Source organism: Juglans regia, chromosome 10, assembly GCF_001411555.2.
Source record: "Juglans regia cultivar Chandler chromosome 10, Walnut 2.0, whole genome shotgun sequence".
NCBI classification, from domain to species: domain Eukaryota; kingdom Viridiplantae; phylum Streptophyta; class Magnoliopsida; order Fagales; family Juglandaceae; genus Juglans; species Juglans regia.
In genome coordinates this window covers 26,821,735-26,845,822 of record NC_049910.1, presented here as the reverse complement: position 1 = coordinate 26,845,822, position 24,088 = coordinate 26,821,735, and the positions used below count along the sequence as shown (strand labels likewise).

The 24,088-nt window shown below is 38.3% G+C and overlaps 1 protein-coding gene across 1 annotated transcript; it reads right to left on the bottom strand.

The window, feature by feature from the left end:
• Positions 1 to 16,228: 16,228 nt before the first annotated feature.
• On the bottom strand, positions 16,229 to 17,041 carry LOC108997845. The gene has a single exon (XM_018974233.1). The coding sequence runs from the start codon at positions 17,039 to 17,041 to the stop codon at positions 16,229 to 16,231; it is 813 nt and encodes a 270-aa protein (XP_018829778.1).
• Positions 17,042 to 24,088: the final 7,047 nt, after the last annotated feature.

Genomic DNA, 24,088 nt, shown 5'->3' with positions numbered 1-24,088 from the left:
AGCACAATTATTTGCATTTTCCAGAAGGTTGGTAAAAAATGCTTAAGTTTTAATTTTGAAGTTTTGTAAGTGGTATAAGTTCTTCTATTTACTTTCATTTTTATTTCCTTAGGAACCTACCCAACTTTTTGAGACATTTAACATATTTTTTTTTCTGAAAGAAACTGATCTCATTAATCAGATAAAACTTACATCGACTCTATGGTCCCAAACATAGAGGTAAAAGATTACATCATTTCTTTAGTTACAATAGGCAAGATACAAGATGGACACAGTTCAATATCATATAGATCCTCTAAACACTCGAGGGCAGCTTTTGCAAGTTGGTGAGCTGCCATGTTTGCCTCTCGATAAGCATGAGATGTTGTCCAATTGGCACATGAATTCAACACTTGTCGAGCATCTCTAATTAGGAAACCTCCCAAACTCCAGTTCAAATGATAAAACCAAGTGACTCAACAGATATCATCTCCAGCTAGGCTTGCAGCAGGTTTGAATCCCCTCTAGACAAACCTGTTGCAGGCCTAGCTCCTTGCAAAAAACTTCTGCTATTAGTATTCCATAAGTTTTAGCATCAAAAGGGCTTCCTCTGAGGGATCTGTTAGCACGAAAGGCACCAATGACTTGGCCTTGGTGATTTCTGATTATCACTCCTATCCCAATTCTCCCCGCCCCATTTTTTACAGTCGCATCCCAGTTAATTTGAAAATAATCCTCAACTAGCTTTGACCACTTGTGTACCACTGCTAGAGACTTGACACTGACTTCACATGACTCTTTGTGAGACAAGAGTTCTACTTTGGCCTGTTGACATAACATTATAGGGTGCTTGAATTCTTTGCCATGAAGAAATGCATTCCTCCTTGTCCAAATTCCTCTCAATGTGGCAACAACCTCCTTAAGTTCTGTAGAGTCAACAAGATCCACTAGATCTGACCAGATGTCAAAAAACATCTCACTACGGAAAGTCATATTTTGCACTTTCTTGCCACCTTGATTCCATACATCTTGAGCAGCAGCACATCCACATAAAGCATGATCAGATGTTTCAAGAAATTGCTTACAAATGAAGCATGAGTTGTCTTCCACTATTTTCCTACTTCTCAAGTTGGCTAAGGTGGGGAGATCCTCACTACATGCTCTCCAGTTGAACATCTTGGTAGCAGGTGCTACTTCCAGTTTCCAAAGGGTCTTCCACACCAGTTTGTCCCTGGATCTACTTGATGTCTCCCCTTCCAAATCCTTTTCCATTTCTCTGTTGAGGTGATAGCCACTTTTTACAATGTAATGGCCATTTTTAGTGAACTGCCATACCATCCTGTCATCTCTCTCACCCAGACTAATAGGTATTGCTTTGATGGCTTCAATCTCCTATGGGGAGAATAGTTCATAAAGGAGGGGTTCCTTCCATAGTTTCAGGTGGGGGTCAATGAGGTCACTTACTGTCTCACACTAGCAGTCTGCAGGTCAAGGGGACATAATCTTGTATGAGGGAATAGATGGTATCCAGCTGTCAGTCCATATATTCACATTGTACCCATTCCCTACCCTCCACATGAAGCCTCTCTTTAGCAAATCTAACCCTACATGAATTGTGACGCCCCCAAATTCCACTTGGGATCGGGCGGACATTTGAAGCGTCGAGACATGCAACACAAGGTTACCTGCCCCCGTTCATGACATATAAGATGCAATATTCCTAACATGCATCTAGCATTATGTAATATTCGCAGCGGATAATTTTTCTTATTAGCAATACTATGCTCCAAACCGAAATATCCCAAATACTTAAAATATACTTCATTCATAATGACGTACTAAACAACTGAGATCACAATAATAGTCCATATGGTTGTGATCAAAAGAGTGCTGGAGATTGAACTCCACAAATACAAGTAGTAACCTGATGTAACTACTGTACTACCATCTACGTCGCACCATCGCTTAATCGATCGTTTCCAGATGGTCGATTCTCGATTCTCCTTCAGATCCTGTAATAAGATCTACCATTCGGAGGGAATGGTAGTTGGGACTACCACAGTGAGATTTGATTACAAATCTCAGCAAGTTAACAAGAAACTTCCACACAGGTTAATGATGCATGCATGGCAGTAAAAGCATGAATGCATAATCAAATCATAAGTAATCATAGCATAACTTGACATACAACATAAAATAACTGGCATAACTTAAACTGAAACTGAAGCTTAGCATGAACCTGACTTGAAACATAACATGGGCTTGAAACATAGCATGAATGTGAACTTGAAATATAACATGGACTTGAAACATAGCATGAACGTGAATATGCATAATTTGAACACGAACTTGAACATAACTTGAACCTGAGCATGACATAACATAAATGTGAACTTGGAATATAACGTGAACGTAAACATAACATAACATGAACTTGAAACATATTCTTATCTCATGGGATTACCATGATTACGTGATCGTAAACTTGAACATAACATAACGTGAAACATGACTTGAACTTGGAATCTTATCCAATAGACTTAATCATTAACGTGACCATATGGGTGCTACACAGGTCCCCTTGAGCCGTGTGTCTCTGCCGATTACCGCATCACATCACAGGTGTCTATACCAGCTGTGAGTGCGTTAATACGTACTCCACAGTTGTTGTGGCCCCACGTATTCTACGTGTCACAATTGCTATGTCTCACGTAGTGTATGCTCCACAGTTGTTGTGGTCCCAAACTTCATGCTCCACCGTTGTTGTGGCCCATTACTTATCTGTTTGTGCCACACTTGCTGTGGACAACCGTAACATAATATGTGGCACCATCGGCGTTAGTGTCTGGCGCGTTCCGGCGACCAGCTAATTAGGCCCCATTCGCAACCTGTTGACTGTACTTCGTCAACCCAGGGAATTTCACACCTATTTAGACACTCCAGCGTGAACAAAGGAGTTCCACTAGGATATTACCCCATTCTAGCGCTTAGGGTCGTGATTGACATGAATGACTTAACTGGCAGACATGACATTTCATAACGTGACGTGACGTAACATGAATGTGACATAAAAGACAGAAATCATGACATAGCGTAATGTGAAATGAACGTAAGACGACAAACATGACATACTTTGAAACATAAATGTAACAAACAACATTTCATAACATGACATACATGTAACAGGCAATATTTCGTAACATAGCATACCATGTAACAGACAACATTTCTTAACATGGCGTAACATGTGACAGTGAATATTACGTGACATGAAATACATGTAATAGATGACATGCTTAACTTAACATGACATACTTGCAAAGTACAGTAATGCGTGACAGAATATCTTATGTAACAGATGAATAATTTATGACAGAATAAATTTTGTGTAACAGATAAATATGTAATGACTGGGCATGGCACATATGATAACATGCATATATACAATTTAGTTCCCTTACTTATCACTCATACACATTAAACTGATAGTAAGTTAAAAGCTAACTTACCTCCATCTTTGCGCTTCGAGACAAAACTCAAGTGCAATCATGGAAAACTGAAAATAATGATTTTTAAAAATTAGAACTTAATCACTAACAATTAGGAATATGGAAAAATATCAACTTACAGTAAAATTACCATTTTACCCTCTACATGTGGGAAAATGACCATTTTACCCCTAACTTAAGGATTTTGCATCCTAACTCCAAAAATCACCAAAATTTACATACCTTATGTAAATTTTTTCCTAAGCTCAAATATAAATTCAGAAAAATTTAAAACTAAACACAACCATCAAAACTCTATATGGCCGAAACTTACAAGGCTATTTCCTTTGCTTTTTGTTGTAATTCTTTCAAATCTCAAAACTCATGATTAAACCAAAATTTTTCTTCTATTACACTCATAACATATTCTTAAGAATAATCGTGTTTTGAATCATGAACAAAAGTCATAAAAATCAATAAAACCATACTTGGAACTTTTTGGTTTTTCTTCTAAGTTCAAAACAGAATTTGTTTCCAACTTGTTTTGATCAACCTCTTGATCCATGACTTATAAAGATGTGATCTTCAAACCAAAACATCACATGGTTTAAAATGATGTTCTAAAACAGATCCAAGCTTCAAACTCAAGATCACATGGGTAAACATCAACCAAAACAAAAATTTAGCCAAGAACATCATCACTTTGGCCTAACCGAATATCTCCTTGCATAAAATTTCATATGTTCGAAACTAACATCAAATATCTTCAAAATAACATTCTAACATGTATATAAGATGCTTAGGATCTTCCAATAAAAATATTAAAGCCATTGGAATAAGATTAAACCATAAAAGATTTAAACTTTCTCAAAACAGAAACTGTTTTTTCTCTTCCAGTTTCTAAGTTTCTAGACCTAAGAAAATATTTCCCCAAAACTTTTAATCATGCAACAAATCCACAACCAATAATCATATACACATGTTAACAGTACTCCATAAAAATTTCGGACCAAGATCTATTCATTAGCTCGGTCAAAAACTCTAAAATATAACACACTCTCCAGTTTATCGCCCAGAATGACCTTTCTGGGGTGTAAACAACTTTTGACCGATCAAATTATCTCCAAATGGAACGAATAAGGTATCCACGTAAATTAGACTCCAAAAGAAACAACTTTCATGAAGGAAACTTTGCGAGAAAACACTTAAAAAAGCTTCGAAACAGGCATTCAAAAGAGGTAAGAAAAACTGCCCGAGAGTGTCTTTTGTGTTCTATGAAGGAAAAGTGTAAAGGAGAGTTGCTTTTTCGTGGGAAGTGGACTGAAGAGCTTCTTACACAAGCTATGTAAAGTGATAGGGCTGAAGGAATGGTTGAGTGTTGGCCTTTTCTTCTCATAAAAATCAGACCAAGATCTTTTCTTAAGGTGGAGTGTAAGAGTGAATGAGTGAGGTGGCCCTTTAGCTATGTATTTCAAGAACCTTCTAGGCCCTTCTTGTAAAGATCTGGCCAGCCAAGTGGGGGTACAAAACTTAGCCATGAAGCAATCCTATGGTGACCAAATTCGTGGGCCTTAAAGGGCCTAAACCGAATGGGCCTAAAATTTGGGGTTTAAAGAGGGTTTGGGTTGCTATCAAGCCCAAATCCAATATCACTTGGCCCAATCAATTTTTCAAGGTTAACAAGGTTGGATAATGATGTTCTAACACAAATTTGAAGGATTAATAGCATGTGGAAGTGATTTAATCAAGTGATTAAACACAATGCTAGAAATCGGATTAGAAAAAGTTTAGAGGCCAACTTTAGGGTTTTGGGGAAATCGTTTAGGGTTTTGATTTCAACAAAGCTTTTGGGCTTTCAATTGGATTCCCACCATTTAGGGTTTCACTAGGATTGAAAACCTCTTTGGTCTGGCACAATTTGGTTGAGCAGATGCAACAAAGTTTTGCTCAAGTGACATGATTTCACAGCTTGGTTCCTTCAAATCCATCAAGCACTCCTCATGGCGCCAAGTGTCTAATATTATTCACTAAGTGTGGCTAAGATCTTGCCAAGCGTCCAAATAAAATTTTTCTAATCTAATTTGGACATTCCACACTGTTATTTCAAAACACTGCAATTGGTGCTCTTATCGAGGTTACTATTCACTCCAAAAAGTGAATCATAAACTTAGGACTAAAAATTCCTAAATATTCATATTAACCTACAGTAAAAATCTTTTACCGAAATTCAACCTCGAAGTGCCCCTAAAAATAATTTCATAATTTTCAACATACGTTTCGTCCGGAATTATGAAAATAGGCTATTACGCCAAAAAATTCTAAATAATCCACTGAGTCTAATGGCGTAGACCATAAAGCATTCTGACACTTCTAACCAACTTAAATAAATAAAACTTATATTTCTAGCACCATAGTGAGTGATAACACTGACTATGTTGACAGACTAAAACCTATGCAATTGGTCGATTTGTAAAAACTTATGGGGTTTTCACAAGATTCCTAAAGTCAATAGAAATTCCGCCAATGAATTTCTAGCGGGCTGTTACATGAATGCCTCTCCAAGCAAAGAAAGGCCCTGACCCCAGCTATGCTTCTAACAACCCAATCTGACTTAAATATTTTTGCTTGAGGACCATGGTCACCAGAGTGGATGAGTTCTGTTGAATCCTCTAGCCTTGTTTTAAGAGCAAGGCTAAGTTAAAACTCTTAAAGTCTCTGAAGCCAAGGCCTCCAGAGTCTTTGATGTAGCTAAGTTGTTTCCAACTAACCCACTGTATCTTGGAGGTGTCTTCATTATAACCCCACCAGAATTTCCTAAGCAACTGATTTAGTTTACTTGTAATTGAAACTGGTAATAGAAAAATTTCCATGGCATAGGTAGGTATGGCTTGAAGTACTCATTGAGCAGGATTTATTTTCCTACAATAGATAATTGTTTTGTCTTCCAGTTTGCCACTCAAGCCCAAGTTCTGTCAATAAGAGAGTGGAATACTGCAATTTTTGCTCTACCCACAAATGCAAGTAGCCCCATGTGCCTCTCAAAGAATCCAGTTGACTTTACCCCTGCCAATTGCAGAATCTGTTGTTGTGTCTCTTGCTGAGTGTTTTTACTAAAGAAAATTGAAGATTTAACTTTGTTCAATGCAAGTCTCATGGCCTTTTCATATAGATCAAGTATGTTGAAGACACAAGTGAGTTCCTCAGAGGTTGCTTGACAGAATAAGAGGTTGTCATCTACGAAAAAGAGGTGGTTCACTGTGACTACGCCTCTCCCTATTGGGGCAGGTGTTAAGGCACCACACTTCTCAGCTCGATTCAATAGTGATGTAAGGGCTTCAGCACAAAGGATGAATATGTAAGGGGAAATGGGGTCCCCTTGTCTAAGTCCCCTTGAAAGTAAAAACTTCTGTTAAGGCTCTCCATTTACAAGTATTGAGTATGAAATTTAGTTGAGACAATTCTTGATAATGTTGATCCAGTGCAGAGGAAAATCCATCTTAAGCATCGCTGCTTCAACAAACCTCCATTCTACCCTATCATAGACCTTGCTCATATCTAATTTAAGGGCCATGAAACCTCTCCTCCCTTCCATTTTTGAAATCATGGAGTGGAGGACCTCATAGCTACTAATATATTGTCTGAAATGAGCCTTCAAGTACAAAGGCACTTTGATTCAAAGAAATGAGATTGGGGAGAATGTCTTTCAACCTGTTTACAAGAGTTTTGGATACAATTTTGTACAATACATTGCACAAGCTAATGGGTCTGTATTCAGCTACTTTCTTAGGGTTTTTTACTTTGGAGATAAGGGAGATATAAGTGCCATTTACCTCAGTGAGAGAGCCACCTTGGTTGAGGACCTGGAGAGCATAGTTGCACACTTCCTCACCCACCACCTCCCAGTGCTTCTGGTAGAATTGAGCTTGGAACCCATCAGGACTAGGGGATCCTAATGGGTTCATTTGAAAAATAGCAACTGTGATTTCCTCTCTAGTGAAAGGATTCATGAGCCAAGCTTACATCTCAACAGCCAATGTAGGATCTAGTGCATACAGACATTCCTCAAAATTAGTAAGGAGAGAAGTAGTAAAAAGGGAGGAGAAAAAACCTGTGAAAAAATCACCAGTGTCTCCCCGCTCAATAACAATCCTCCCATGTGGATCCGCTACGCATTTGATTGCATTTGTCTTCCTTCTTTGGCTTGCCTGCATATGGAAGTATTTGATATTCATATCTCCATGTTTAAACCAATGCTACTTTGCTCTTTGGCGCCATTTTAAATCATTTTCTACAAGTGAGAGTCCACTTCCTTCTGTAGTTGTTTTATGGGTACTATGTGATGACTAGTACCAGTGTTTTGGAGATGACTAATCTTAGCCAACCCCAGTGTGTGACTGCAATTTGATTATGCTACTTGTTTTTCTGTTTCCGTTGCAGCAGACCCCTTTGACACAATTCAAATTTATGTCTCATTGACCTAGCCTCTCAACCTCCCACACTGTCCTTCTTCCATGCCTTTGTCACAACTCTCTGGCATTCTTCTTCAGTTCCCAGGCAACCTGATATCTAAAACACACCCCTCTCCTTCTCCTCCCATGTACTAGGTTATGTTTATTAATATGAATAGGAGAGTGATCTAATTTAATGGCAGCAAGAGCAATCCATGAGGCAGAGTTAAAAAGTTCATTCCATTCCTTGTTAGCAAAGGCTCTATCTATTCTTTACTTTTTCAACTCCCTTCCACTCCTATTGTTTGACCATGTGAATCTCGGTCCCTGTGAGTGGAGATCATTGAGACCACATAATTCAACTACCTGTCTAAAAGCCTCGATTTTCTTGTAGGGTCTGCTAGATGCACCCAGTTTTTCCTTTTGGTGGAGGATTTCATTGAAATCTCCTACACCAGCCAAGCCATGGGATTGGTAGATTTTAACATCTTGAGTAGTTGCCAACTACTACTTCTCTTGGCAGTGTTTGGGTGGCCATAGAACACAGTGAACTGCCAGATAGGTCCATTATGCTCCTCCTGTATCACATCAAGAATAGTTGATCACTTTGACATGCCAGTCTTCTTTCCATAGTAGGGCAATAGCCCTACTCAACTCCACACTGTCCACTGCAAAACAACCATCAAGCTTCAAACTCCTCCTTACCTCATCCATTCTTTTGTTTCTACACTTAGTGTCCACAAGGAAAACTAAATGGGGGCACTTTGCCTTAGTTTTCTAAGAATACTAATTGTCTAAGGGTTCCCAAGCTCTCAGCAATTCCAAACTAAGATGCTCACTGATGGTGACAGGGCTAGAATCCAGCCATTGGCATTGAATTATGGTTCTCATTGGTTTCGTCGTGCCTCTTGATCCTCTTAGGACCAGGTTCCCTTACCTTACTACTTCTTTTGCAGCCCCTCTTATAACCAATTCTCAAGGAGTAATTAGACATATCAGCCAATGCCTCACTTCCACTGCCTCTTGTGTGAGAGTACCTCCCTCGAGCTTGTCTTTTCCATTTCCTGGTATTGGGTTTCACATCACCCATAGCAGGTGTCTTGCATGCTCCTTTGCCAGGTAGGTTGCCTGTCATCACAATGTTGGTGTCACCCTTTTGGTTTGAGCCTGTGTAGTTACCAAGTGGTGCCACCTCACTATTGTAGAGTCCCTCACGAGTTCGAGTTGAGCTATCCAAGGTTGCTTGTTGATCAACATGTTCTAGAGGTGCTATGTCAAGGTCTAGTTCCATTCTCGTATTAACCACAAGTGTGTCTTGGACCTCTAGATCAGCTTCAAAAATGAATACCTCATGCAGGTATGGTGACTGCTTAGCATCTAGGGTTGAGTTTCGACCTGAGCTTTATGGGGGGTCCCGAGAGTAAAGCCTGTAAAGTTTCCTTTGTCTGAGGTCCCCTCTATTGACATCTATCCGTTGCCACCTCAAGTTTCTTTTTGCCGTTTTTTCGTTGTAGGCACTTCCTACAAATCCACCGAAAGTTTCTGATTGACAACTTGGTTGCTTGGCCTGGGCTCTTCCCTGTCATCTCTACCCCTTTCTCAGTGTTGCCCCACATCGTGGTGGTTACCATCAGTGGAACCCTCGTATCTACGGCAGTCAAAGATGTTGGTGTTCCTAGGTTGGCCTCCGAGCTAAGAGCTAAATTGTTGTGATGCCTACTCGTCACCCTGTTGTTCATAGCATAACCGAGTGCAATTTTTTCCCCTATGAAAAAGCATCGCACATGAAATCAAAAGTTTTGTAATCTCTCGTATTTGAAAGAGATCTAGTGTTGTTGCTCACCAAACATCAACCATTTTTCCTCTCAACAAAGGCTTATGGAGGTCCACAGCAACCCTCACCCTAAGACATCTCCCCCATGCACATCCATCTGCCTCAGCTTCTACCCTGATGACATGACCAATAGAAGTTGTGAATTGTTCCCCAAAGTCTTCTGTCATGGTGGCCAGTGGGAGGTTGTGAAGTTGAACCCAGAAAGGTTCATAGCCAAATTGTAGTGCATTGATAGATGCAATTTCGTCAACCTGTAGCTAGAAGACTCCTATAGAAAAACCAAGGTCGTCCACTCAGGAGCTTCTCTTTGTCCACCAGTTTCTAGAACTCAATCAAAAAGCATTGGTCACCTAGCTCCTTGAACCTGACCTAGCCCTCCAACCTCTAGACTCGAGACATAGTGATTCTGAAAGCCTCACTATTAACACCCTTCTCAGACAGTGCCCTTCCAACCATACAATACTTCCCACATCTATCCTCCTCTTTAACTCCCTCTTACTTGACATGGAAGAAAAAGCTTTCTTGCTTTGACAAGTGTAACCTCTCCCAACGTTTAGCTAGTTCCTCTGCCTCCATCAAACACCAGCACCAAAGATACAAACTCATAGGATGTGAGACATAAGCCTTCGATACCTCAAAGGCACTAAAACCTCACTCTGTCTCATGAGAGAAGAGAAGGCACTGAATGGTTAGGTTTGGTTCCCATGTAATTTTTCTTGGTCAATTATCAAGACATTTGACATATTAGTCATTGATACTAAGTTTTTCATTTTTAGAACCATACTCAAGTTAGTACATAAATGGGCAAAAAACAAAAGAGAAAAAATAGATGTGCGGAGGTATTACGTACTCGTTTGTATACATGAACTTGATATGTATCTCAGTCTCAAATATTTTCAGCATTTGACCAAAGTTTTTGCATTTATGGCATATTTTTCATTGGAAATTAGTTGGTTATTGTTTGCATTGAAGTCTTTGTGCTATGTTTATTTGTGTAGAGTGTATTATTTGGCATTGTTCTTTTCTCTATGCTTCTATTTTTTCGATATTGAGTTCCATTTTATTTTCTATTTAGGGCTACACCAGTGACAAAGAGAACTTGGAAAAGTGTGAAAAGCTCTGCAAAAATTTCTTTTCGATCACAACATGTTATCTCTTATCGACTACTGAATCACAATCTTGAACATGTATATCTATTTTCCATTGATAAATGTCGTACTTTTTTTATTTATCCATTATTGTGTACCTGAGGCATGTTAGTCATGTAGCTTATGATCTATTGTTGTCTTCCTTACTAGATCTTAAAGTGTGTGTGTGTGTGTGTGTGTGTCTCTCTCTCTCTCTCTCTCTAGTAATTAAGAAGAACAACTAGGTTTCTATATCAATTATATTGTGTGCTGACCTATTTAAGTGAGAAGTTGTTGCATCTTAATTCTTTTCCATATCCCTAAAGTCTGTGCAGTGATGTGCTTCTCACAATAGGCTTAGTTTGAACTTAACTATTGTTGGATTGTTTCAATTCTTACAGCTGGATATACAAGAAGAAAACTACCTTAAAGTATGTTGCTCAGTGGTGGTAGGCTTCAACTCTAGATGTAGGGTCTAGAAAACAGGGACCGGATTGTTGAATCCGATACCCAAACCTTGAAAATGAGAGGGGTTGTTAAGGAGGGAGAAAGTGAAGATGAGATAATTTTCTCAGGAAAAGATAGTAAAACCACTAAGAGGCTGCCTATTTGCACCTTTTATTTTTATTTTTTACTCAAAAATAGAGATTATAAGTTTGTTGTTTTCAGTTGTGATTTGTTTTAGTAATGTCTTCTATGTTTATATTGTCTTTTTTTTAATAGAAGAGCCAAGGTTCACCTGTCCATGAGTGCCCCTGTCCCAAATTTTATTAATAAACCCTCACTTGTGGCGGAGGAAAACCGTGATTACAGACCAGCACCTAGGGTTACAAGATAAGCAAGAAAGTTCTTAAACCATGTGTCAAAATTACTGAAAGCCTCTAACCAAAAGAAAACTACATCAAGACAAGACATACTAAAATACTTAGCAAGAAGACCATTCATGTAAAGAACCACAAACAACGTTAACTCAAAAACATAAAATCATAAAATCTTACCAATCCAACCAAAAGGCCACATGAATAATGACGCTAACAACAACGCAAAGATGGCAAACCCAGTATATCCAAACGGATTAATCCTTGAAGCGACCTAGGCACATCCTTGGGAAATCTCCATTCAGATTTCAATCTAGTCGCACAACTCAGTGCTAACCAATCAGCAACTTTATTTCCCTCCCTATAAACATGTATAACTATGCACACCATAGAATCCATAAGTGCTAGTGTAACGCCCCAATGGAAGACTCAAACCACATGGCCTATACTCCAAAAGGACTAGTCAATGATACAATTGGAGCCCCATTAGAACCTTATAAAGAGCAAGAACTTTTTCTTCCCAAGCAATGTGGGATCCCATACACCACCTACCCTTATCCATATCATATGGGGTATCACAATCTACCCCCCTTAAATTCCCGACGTCCTCGTCGGGCCTGTCCATTGTAGGTGGCATGGCTCAAGTCCCACATTTCTGGTTGGGATAGTCTCTGATACCATTTGTAACGCCCCAATGGAAGGCCCAAACCACATGGCCTATACTCCAAAAGGACTAGTCAATGATACAATTGGAGCCCCATTAGAACCTTATAAAGAGTAAGAACTTTTCCTTCCCAAGCAATGTGGGATCCCATACACCACCTACCCTTATCCATATCATATGGGGTATCACAATAACGTCGGGAATTTAAGGGGGGTAGATTGTGATACCCCATATGATATAGATAAGGGTAGGTGGTGTATGGAATCCCACATTGCTTGGGAAGGAGAAGTTCTTGCTCTTTATAAGGTTCCAATAGGGCTCCAATTGTATCATTGACTAGTCCTTTTGGAGCATAGGTCATGTGGTTTGGGCCTTCCATTGGGGCGTTACAAATGGTATCAGAGCCTATCCCAACCAGAAATGTGGGACTTGAGCCGTGCCACCTACAATGGACAGGCCCGACGAGGACGTCGGGAATTTAAGGGGGGTAGATTGTGATACCCCATATGATATGGATAAGGGTAGGTGGTGTATGGGATCCCACATTGCTTGGGAAGGAAAAGTTCTTGCTCTTTATAAGGTTCTAATGGGGCTCCAATTGTATCATTGACTAGTCCTTTTGGAGTATAGGCCATGTGGTTTGAGTCTTCCATTGGGGCGTTACAAATGGTAAGGGTGTGTTGTTTCAAATGAGAGTGTATGAGTTCAAACTACCATAGCTACTCTTTGTTTGTTTAATTTATTGTGATACCCCCCATATGATATGGATAAGGGTAGGTGGTGTATGGGATCCCACATTGCTTGGGAAGGAAAAGTTCTTGCTCTTTATAAGGTTCTAATGGGGCTCCAATTGTATCATTGACTAGTCCTTTTGGAGTATAGGCCATGTGGTTTGAGTCTTCCATTGGGGCGTTACAAATGGTATCAGAGCCTATCCCAACCAGAAATGTGGGACTTGAGCCGTGCCACCTACAATGGACAGGCCCGACGAGGACGTCGGGAATTTAAGGGGGGTAGATTGTGATACCCCATATGATATGGATAAGGGTAGGTGGTGTATGGGATCCCACATTGCTTGGGAAGGAAAAGTTCTTGCTCTTTATAAGGTTCTAATGGGGCTCCAATTGTATCATTGACTAGTCCTTTTGGAGTATAGGCCATGTGGTTTGGGCCTTCCATTGGGGCGTTACAGCTAGAGTCTCTTCCCAAAAACCATCCACGTACCACACCCCACACCTTCACCTATTCCACCACGAGATCACTACTTGAGAATCTAATTCAATTTCCACAAAATTAATCCCCATATCCTTACAGGCTTTGAGACCCTGCAGAACAGCTAACAATTCAGTTCTATTATTTGAACCATAACCAATATAAGAATTGAAGGCGTAAACCATATGGTCTCAATCATTTCTAATAATACCACCTACTCCTGAAGAACCTGGGTTACCAAGACTACTACCGTCTGCATTCAACTTAAGGGTAGTGATAGGCTTACTACCTATCTACTACCCATTTACTACTTGTAGTGTTTTTATTTTTTTATCATTTTATTTTAAGTATTTTTTTAACATCCTTAATCATTAAGAAAAAATTAAAAAAATATATAAATTTACTAATTATCACTTTCTTAACTATTAAGTAAAATAAAAAATTATAAAAAAAATCAAATATAAAAAAAGTAGTAAATGAGTAGTAAGAGGGTAGTAACCCTATCATTTTCCTTCAACTTAAACCACCCTTGAGCTGGCTTTTGCCAAGCAACTAGCTTTAAAAACTTCCTATCAGGAACCAAAGTCGAAATATTCAATATCTGTAAAATCTGTAAGTCATGTCTAGAACATTTACTAACCTTTTTCATATCTCGACTTACTAAACGCATCCAACTTCTAATAGAAAGCCAGACCGAACTAATAGACTGAATACTACCCTCCATGCGTGCAGTACATCTTTTACGCCAAAGGTGCCAAGTAGTAATGGAAGGTAGAAGCCCCACTATGAGCCCCACTTGAGATACTGAGGACGCACATCAAAACCAAATTATTATCGTCTCCCTCCAAGTAAGACCAAAGGTAGCTCCATAATAATGCCATAATTCCTTTGCAAACTCACCTTCGAAAAGTACGTGGTTTTGGTCTTCATACTTACCTTCGTCACAACAATCACAACGAGAAGCTATCGGGATTCCAATACGTCGAAGACAATCATCTACGCTCAAAGCCATGTTCCATGCTTTCCACATCAACACTGAAATCTTAAGTGGGAGCAACTTATGCCACATCCAAGGATGCCACTCCATACTAGAACCTTGTATTCGAATGCAATCCCAAGCGGATTTAGTAGAAAAATTCCTACTCTCACGCTTCATCAAGATCAATACATCAGACCCTTCCTTACATACAGCCAAAGCCTCAATAATTTCCTCCAAATTATCTTGTCCCACTATCATATTCAACAGTTCCACATCCCAACTATTGGACAACTTGCACTCATATTAACAGACCCCCATCTCTTCATTTATCATACCAAAATAAAATGTTCCCATCTCTAACTCTCCATTTTGCATTATTAAGGACACTAGGAATACTTTTAACAATCATTTTCCAAAGCCTCGTTCATTTTTTCCTATCAATGAGACACCAAGGTGAAGAGCCCACATATTTTCCTTTAAAGAACCTAGCCCACAGAGACTCTCCTTGAATTAAGTTCCATGCAAATCGCATATGCAATGCTTTTTGCATATCCTCCAAATTACGCAAACCCATTCCTCCCTCCTCTATTGGCTTACAAATACTATCCCATGCCACCCACTTTTTTTTCCTTTACCATTCACTTCACCCCAAAAAAATGTGCTCATCATGCGATTTAACTCTTTAATAATTGATTGAGGGACCTACAACACCGCAAATACATGTAAAGCCATACTAGAAAGCACATGCCGAAGAAGAATCAACCAGCCTCCCGATGATAGGATTTTCATTTTCCAACCATTGATTTTGTTCCAGACTTTGTTAACCATCTCCTCCAGATGCTCATGCTTAAGACACCCCAAGACAATCGGAACGCCTAGATATTTAAAAGGAAACGAGCATTCCGAGAACCCTGTCAGCCTTTTAAGAGCTCTCTTTCGGACCAACGAAATTTTTGGAGAATAAAATATTGCCATCTTTTCTTTATTAATTTTTTACCAATCTTCATACATTTCAAACACCCATAATAGTTCCCTCACCGACTTCTTTCCTCCATTCATAAAAATCACAATGTCATCAACGTACATAAGATGTGAAATATGAGGAGTGCCTCTAGTTTGGAAAAATTTTCCAATCTTTTTTGCCATAAAGCTATGTTTTAAAAGTCTAGATAGTACCTCCTGAAGAATAATAAAGAGATAAGGTGAAAGGGGATCCCCCTGGTTTAGTCCCCGACCCCCTTGAAAAAATCCTATCTTCGTTCCGTTTAGTATCACAGAGTACAATACATTCGAAATACAAGCATGAATTAGTTCACAAAAAGAAGGAGGGAACCAAAACACCAATTTGGGAAGAAGACCTGTCAGACGATTCACAATAATTTTCGAGCAAATTTTATAGAAGATTGAGCAAAGGCTTATCGGCCTAAATTTATCAAACACCGAAGGCACATCTACCTTCGGAATAAGCACAATGAAAGAAGCTAAACAAAATCTCGGAAGGCTTTTAGATAGAAACAATTCTGAGATAGCTCCCAAAACATCCATTTTTACCACCTCCCAGCAGCTCATAAAAAATCCCGCACCAAAACCATCTGGCCTTGGAGAACTATTTATAGGAATAGACGAGAGAGCCTCTTTAACTTCATCCAACGAAGGGATACAACTAAGCCGGACACAATCTATTCTTCAATAACCGGCGAAATTAAGTTTGTTAAATCCGGCAAATCTCTTGGCTGATTTGATCTTTGTAGGAACTCCAAAAAATATTCAATGGCACCAAGATGAATTTCTTCTGGTGAGTTGAACTCTAACCCATCCGTAGTTCTCAACTTATGAATTTTCCTATGCCTTTTAATCGATAACCAAACATTAAAGAATTTTGAGTTCCGATCACCTTCCATTCTCCACTTAATTTTAGCCATCTGAGCCAATCTCATATCTTCCCTTTGCCTCCAAGTAGACAACTCAGTAGAGTACCTCACAAGCTCCCTCTCAACCTCATTATTCCAATTACTATGCAGCGAGTGCTCAAGCCCCTCAACCTTCTCTTCAAGAATAGCAATCTGAGTATTGGTCTGCCCAAACACCCTCTTGTTCCATTCACGTAGAGCCACCTTAAACTTTTTAGGTTTACTAGCTAATTTCATGAGTCCTGTAGCTACCATTGGTTCAGACCACACCATCTGTACAAAGCTCATAAAATCAAGGTGCTCAATCCACATTTGCTGAAACCTAAATGGAGAGGGACCATAAGTAAAAGGATCTTTTAGGAATTCTATAAACATGGGACTATGATCCGACGTTGACCTTGATAAATATGAACAGCGTGCATTCGGAAATGCTATCAGTAACTTTGCATCAAGAAGCACTCTATCCAACTGAGCCCAAGCTCTAGATAATCCATGCTGACCATTGTACCATGAAAACTTTCTCCCCTGATAATTCATTTCAATCAACCCGCCCTGGTGAATCCATCTATTAAAGTCATCCATTGCAGCTCTTGTCCATGGACTACCACCACACCTTTCCACATACAAACGAATTAATTAAAATCTCCAGCAAAAAAACGAGGCTCCACACCCATTCTAGCCGAACTCAGCTCCTCCCAAAGCAACTGCCTTTCATATCTATTACACTTAGCATAGATAAAGTTTCCCAAAAAATGTGAAGACCCGTCGTCTATACGTAAAGACAAATACTGTGTTCCCATTCGGATCTGCTGCACGTCCATTCCAATTTTCCAAAATACCTAGATTTTCCCACCAAACTCCTCATTAGTAATTACCTTATCAAAATGAAACAACCGCATATACATATGAATTTTATCAACACGCTGAAACTGTTCCAGCAGCACTGCCACCTTCGGTTGACATTTATTCAGGAGACTCTTTAACCGTCCCTTAGAAGTACCTATTCCCTTTATATTCCAGACTAATATTGACCCTGTTACTGAGATAACTTTTTGCCATGAGTGATCACCCTCTTGGAACTCCTAATTTTCTCAAATTGCCTCTTATGGTATTTTCTCTTCCCTACTTCATCCTCTATTTCCGTGTGATATTCCTTATCCTGCAGAAAGACTTCCGCATGTAACTCTGGTTCCAGATCAAGTATTGACCCCTCTTCCAAGAAAACCTCTTCCTCTTGCAATTTATCAACCTCCCTCTCCTCAATACAAGGAACTACTTCCACCTCCCTCTTATTGGTGTCCAACTCCTTTGACCGAGAAGAACCTTCCAGTCTTACGTCATTTCTCTCCACCTCCTTATTATTTATTTCCTCCATAGGAACCTCAATAACAGGAGACTCACCATGATCTTTTTCCGTTTCCAACTCCTCAATCAGAGGAGTGGAGGAATCACAGATTTCCAAATTTGCCTCATAGTCCTGATTTGCTTCAACTTCTTTTTCCTCAACAACTGGAAGGTTTATAGTTTCCTTCGATTCTTCCACAATCGGTTCTTCCACAACAGGTTCTTGTTGCCGAATCCATACCTTTCTCCCTGTAATCTTTTTCCCAGCACGACATGTTCTTGCATTATGCCCCTGTATTTTGCACTTGGAACAAAACGCCGGCATAGTTTCATAAATTATCTCTTGTTTGTGGCTAGACCCCAATCCAGGAGTCCCAATCCAAAAATGAGGTAACGGCTCCTTTGCAGCATCCATGTCCACACAGATACGGGCACCGTCGATGCGAGTGGCACAACGAGTGGAATTATCACGTCTAATAAATCTACCTATTGGAGCAGTAAGAATTTTAAGAAAAGACTCATGATAATAGTTTGGAGGCAAACCTGGCAAGACAATCCAAACCGGTACAATAGATGGCTTCCTTAAAATCTGGACTCTAGTGGAATGGATGATATGGAATCCCGTCAATATCACTAACTTCACGTGAAAGGGCCTTCATGCAGTCTTCTTCCGAAGTCAGTCTTATAAACACATTCCGAGGATGCATCATGTTAGAAACAACTGGAATACCATCAAGATTCCAGCGCTTTTGAATGAATGCCCGAATGGCATCCAAGGAAGGACGGTTCTGAAGAAATTTCAAGACAATTGAAAATCTAAAAGGTTCTACCGAGCGATGAATTTCCTCCTTAGAGAACTAAAAGAAAATTTCACCATCCTTGGATTTCGACACACGGTGCACCATAGACAATTCTAGAAGAGGCTGAGGAACCACTGATATGAGATCCATGAACAGACGTCGACCTACGTTCTCAACGGCTGCCATACAGCCTTACGTAAAAAATAAAAACGAAGTCTCAAGAAGAACTTTCAAGAAGAAAGCAACGTTCTTGGAGTGATTGATTCATTATTCTTTTTATTGTCTTTTTCAGCAAATGTATTGTAGAATTGCTCCTTGTTAGTGGTTTTGTCGTTCTTTGAACTTAGCTAAATCATTTCAAGACTTCATTTTTATGTCTATGCACTTTGTAATTTCAATTTAGCCTATGGAAAATGTGTTGATATATCAAAATTGAAATGTATGTAGGTGTATCATTAATTCTGCAGCTCTGAATCATGTTGAAATATGTGTATTGGTCCCTTTTTGCTTTGTTCTATCATTTTTCAGTTCCATGGTTAGTGAAATCTCATTTTGGTGTTGGGTATCATTCTTGTTATATTAGTTTCTAATTTAAGTCATGTATACAATATGCTTGATGATATCAGTTTGTAGTAAATTTAGTTGCCATTTATGTGCTACAACATTAGGGGTTTTAGAAGCCTTATGATATCAATTCAATCCCCATGTCTGTAATGGTTAGCTTGTGAAATTTTATTAACATTGACAGGCAAATGCTCTATTATGTTTGGATTTTTTGGCTGAATTGAGTATCCAGTTAGACACCAATGAAACACCATTCTCAGGCTTAAACACTGCGTTCTGGAATGAAACATAAATCATAAGTGCAAAAACATCAAGCCAATTGTCATGTATAAACTCCACTTAGTTTTATTGCGTGATTATGCTTGATTTTGGACTATGCTACCTAATTGATGATGAACCCTTATCTTCATTGCTCATGTAATGTCTTTATCAATATTAAATCTATTAATTCTTTGCATATTGTCTATGTTGAATTCATTTTTAATTATTATAACATGTGAATCAGACCTTCTTTAATGTTTGAATGGATGATGATCCCTATCCCTAACAATGTGAAATTGTATTTTTTTTTCTTATGTAAGACTATTTGTAGTGATATACATTCGTTGCAAATAGCTTTTGTTTTCATTGGAAATATCTATTTGGAATGAAAGAACATTTCGTCGCATCTAGACACTTTTGCAATAAATTTACATTTCATTGTAAATAGACATGTTTGCAACGAATGTACATATTATCGTGAAGACAATAGTGACGATGATAAATCTATATGCAACGATAAAATTTTGTGCCTAAAAATGATTATTTGCAATGAAAAAAATCATCGTTGGGATATACCTTTCCCATGGGGCATTTGAGAGAGTATGGGAATGAAATATCATCGTTGCAAATACTTCTTTGCAACAAGAAATGAACTTTTTGCAATGGTTTTAGTGAGACATAATGATTTATGTGGTTTGACATAAAAACCTATGGCCATGGGTCGTTTGGGGGCGAAATCTAATATATTTGGTGATTTGATAATCTCTCATGGCCTCTCATAGCTCTCAATACAATGAAGAAAATAAATTTGAAGAGAGGTTGAAGAAGATGCTTTCCTATTGGAGAGAGAGTTCCCACGACTTGTAGAGAAGTAGAAGAGTCTTTCCTTGTAGAGTTGTTAGATGCCCTGTGTTTGCAATGGTTCTCTCCTTTTATAGAGATCTTCTTCATTCTTTGAAGTACCTAGATCCTACTTGCCTTATGTCAATTTCACATTTTTACATGTTAATCAATCTCTTTTGACTTTATCTATTTTTCGTCTTATTTCTTCCTTTTATTCTTGGCAATGGACTTCCAATGGGGTGGACCCAATTATCATTTTATATCCAATAAAACTCATCTTTTTTTCTTGCAAACTTTGATTTATAACTTGAGGCAAATCCTTTATTTTATAGAACTAAGAGATATTCGACTTGAAAAACTACTAGGGAAAGTCGGCACTGGTATAATTTTACGCACTTCCAATTCATTACCTTGTACATGTCTTTGTTACCAAACACACGAGAGGCATCCATTTCTTCCCATTACTGCCAAGTTTTGCTCACAGGGATATACAAAAGTTTCACCCAATCTGAACCCATTACCGAAATAAACAATTATGACTTGATCCAATCATATTCTAAAACAAGTTCCAAGATGCGTTGCTATTTATTCAGACCCGACCAAAACATTTCATAGTTTTGAATTACAACCTTATCAACCCCAACAACTAGGGCTGGGCAGGGCCCCCGCATCTAGCCCGCCTGCCCCATTCGTTCGGCCCCGGCCTAGGGTGGCTAGAGGCACCTGCCCACCCACTGTGACACCCCCAAATTTTGCTTGGGATCGGACGGACATTTGAAGCGTCGAGACATGCAACACAAGGTTACCTACCCCCGTTCATGACATATAAGATGTAATATTCCTAACATGCATATAGCACTATGAAATATTCGCAGCGGATAATTTTTTTCTTCAGAAATACTATGCACCAAACCGAAATATCCCAAATACTTAAAACATACTTCATACATAATGACGTACTAAACAACTGAGATCACAACACTAGTCCAAAATGGTTGTGATCAAAAGAGTGTTGGAGATTGAACACCACAAATACAAGCAGTAATGAGGTAACTGTTGTACTACCATCTACGTCACACCATTGTTTAGTCGATAATTTCCAGTTGGTCGATTCTCTTTCAGATCCTGTAACAAAATTTACCATTTGGGGGGAATGGTAGTTGGGACTACCATAGTGAGATTTGATTACAAATCTCAGCAAGTTAACAGAAAACTTCCACACAGGTTAATGATGCATGCATGCCAGTAAAAGCATGAATGCATAATCAAATCATAAGTAATCATAGCATATCTTGACATACAACATAACATAACTGGCATAACTTAAACTGAAACTAAAGCTTAGCATGAACGTAACTTGAAACATAACATGGACTTGAAACATAGCATGAACGTGAACTTGAAACATAACATGGACTTGAAACATAACATGAACGTGAATATGCATAATTTGAACATGAACTTGAAACATAACATGAACCTGAGCATGACATAACATAAATGTGAACTTGGAACATAACGTAAACGTGAACATAACATAACATGAACTTGAAACATATTCTTGTCTCATGGGATTACCATGATTGCGTGAACGTAAACTTGAACATAACATAACGTGAAACATGACTTGAACGTGAAATGCATGAATTTGGAATCTTATTCAATAGACTTAATCATTAAAGTGACCATATGAGTGCTACACAAGTTCCCTTGAGCCGTGTGTCCCTGCCGATTACCGCATCACATCACAAGTTTCTACGTACTCCACAGTTGTTGTGGCCCCACGTATTCTACATGTCACAATTGTTGTGTCTCACGTAGTGTATGCTCCACAGTTGTTGTGGCCCCATGGCTTATTTGTTTGTGCCACACTTGTTGTGGACACACGTAACATAATGTGTGGCACCATCAGCGTTAGTGCCTGGCGCGCTCCGGTGACCAGCTAATTAGGCCCCATTCGCAACTTGTTGACTGTACTTCGTCAACCTTGAGAATTTCACACCTATTTAGACACTCCAGCGTGAATAAAGGAGTTCCACTAGGATATTATCTCATCATAGCGCTTAGGGTCGTGATTGACATGAATAACTTAACTAGCATACATGACATTTCGTAATGTGACGTAACATGAACATGACATAAACGTGACATAAAAGACAGAAATATTGACGTAGCGTAACGTGACATGAGCATAAGACGACATACATGACATACTTTGAAACGTAAATATAACAGACAACATTTCATAACATGGCATACATGTAACATGCAACATTTCGTAACATAGCATACCATGTAACATACAACATTTCGTAACATGACATAACATGTGACAGTGAATATTACGTGACATGAAATGCATGTAACAGATGGCATACTTAACTTAACATGACATACTTGCAATATATAGCAATACATGATAGAATATCTTGAGTAACAGATGAATAATTCATGACAAAATAAATTATGTGTAACAGATAAATATGTAATGATTTGGCATAGCACATATGATAACAAGCATACATACAATTTAGTTCCCTTACTTATCACTCATACACATTAAACTGATAGTAAATTAAAAGCTAACTTACCTCGATCTTCGCACTTCTAGACAAAATTCAAGTGTGATCACGAGAAACTAAAAGTGCTGATTTTTAAAAATTAGAACTTAATCACTAATAATTAAGAATATGGAGAAATATCAATTTAGAATAAAATTACCATTTTACCCTCTACATGTGAGAAAATGACCATTTTACCCCTAACTTAAGGATTTTGCATCCTAACTCCAAAAATCACCAAAATTTACGTACCTTATGTAAATTTTGCCCTAAGCTCAAATATCAATTCAGAAAAATTTAAAACTAAACACAACCATTAAAACTCTATAGGACCGAAACTTACATAGGCTATTTTCTTTGATTTTGTTGTAATTCTTTCAAATTTCAAAACTCATGATTAAACCAAAATTTTTCTTCTACTATACTCATAACATATTCCTAAGAATAATCATGTTTTGAATCATGAACAAAAGTCATCAAAATCACTAAAACCATACTTAAACTTTTTGGTTTTTCTTCTAAGTTTAAAACAGAATTTTGTTTCTAACTTGTTTTGATCAACCTCCTGATCCATGACTTATAAAGAAGTGATCTTCAAACTAAAACATCACATGGTTTATAAAGGTGTCCTAAAACACATCCAAGCATCAAACTCAAGATCACATGGTTAAACATCACCCAAAACATAAATTTAGCCAAGAACATCATCACTTTGTCCTAACCAAATATCTCAATGCATAAAATTTCATATCTTCGAAACTAACATCAAATATCTTAAAAATAACATTCTAACATGTATATAAGAGGCTTAGGATCTTCCAATAAAAGTATCAAAGCCATTGGAATAAGATTAAACCATAAAAGATTTAATCTTTCTCAAAACAGAAACTGTTTTTCCTCTTCTAGTTTCTAAGTTTCTAGACCTAAGAAAATATTTCACCAAAACTTTTAATCATGCAACAAATCCTCAACCAATAATCATATACACATGTTAACAATACTCCATAAAAATTTTGGACTAAGATCTATTCATTAGCTTGGTCCAAAACTCCAAAATATAACACACTCTCCAGTTTATAGCCCAGAATGACCTTTCTGGAGTCTAAACAACTTTTGACCAATTAAAAAATCTCCAAATGGAATGAATAAGATATCCACGTAAATTAGACTCCAAAATAAACAACTTTAATGCAGGAAAATTTGTGAGAAAATACTTACAAAAGCTTTGAAACAGGCTTTGAAAAGAGGTACGAAAA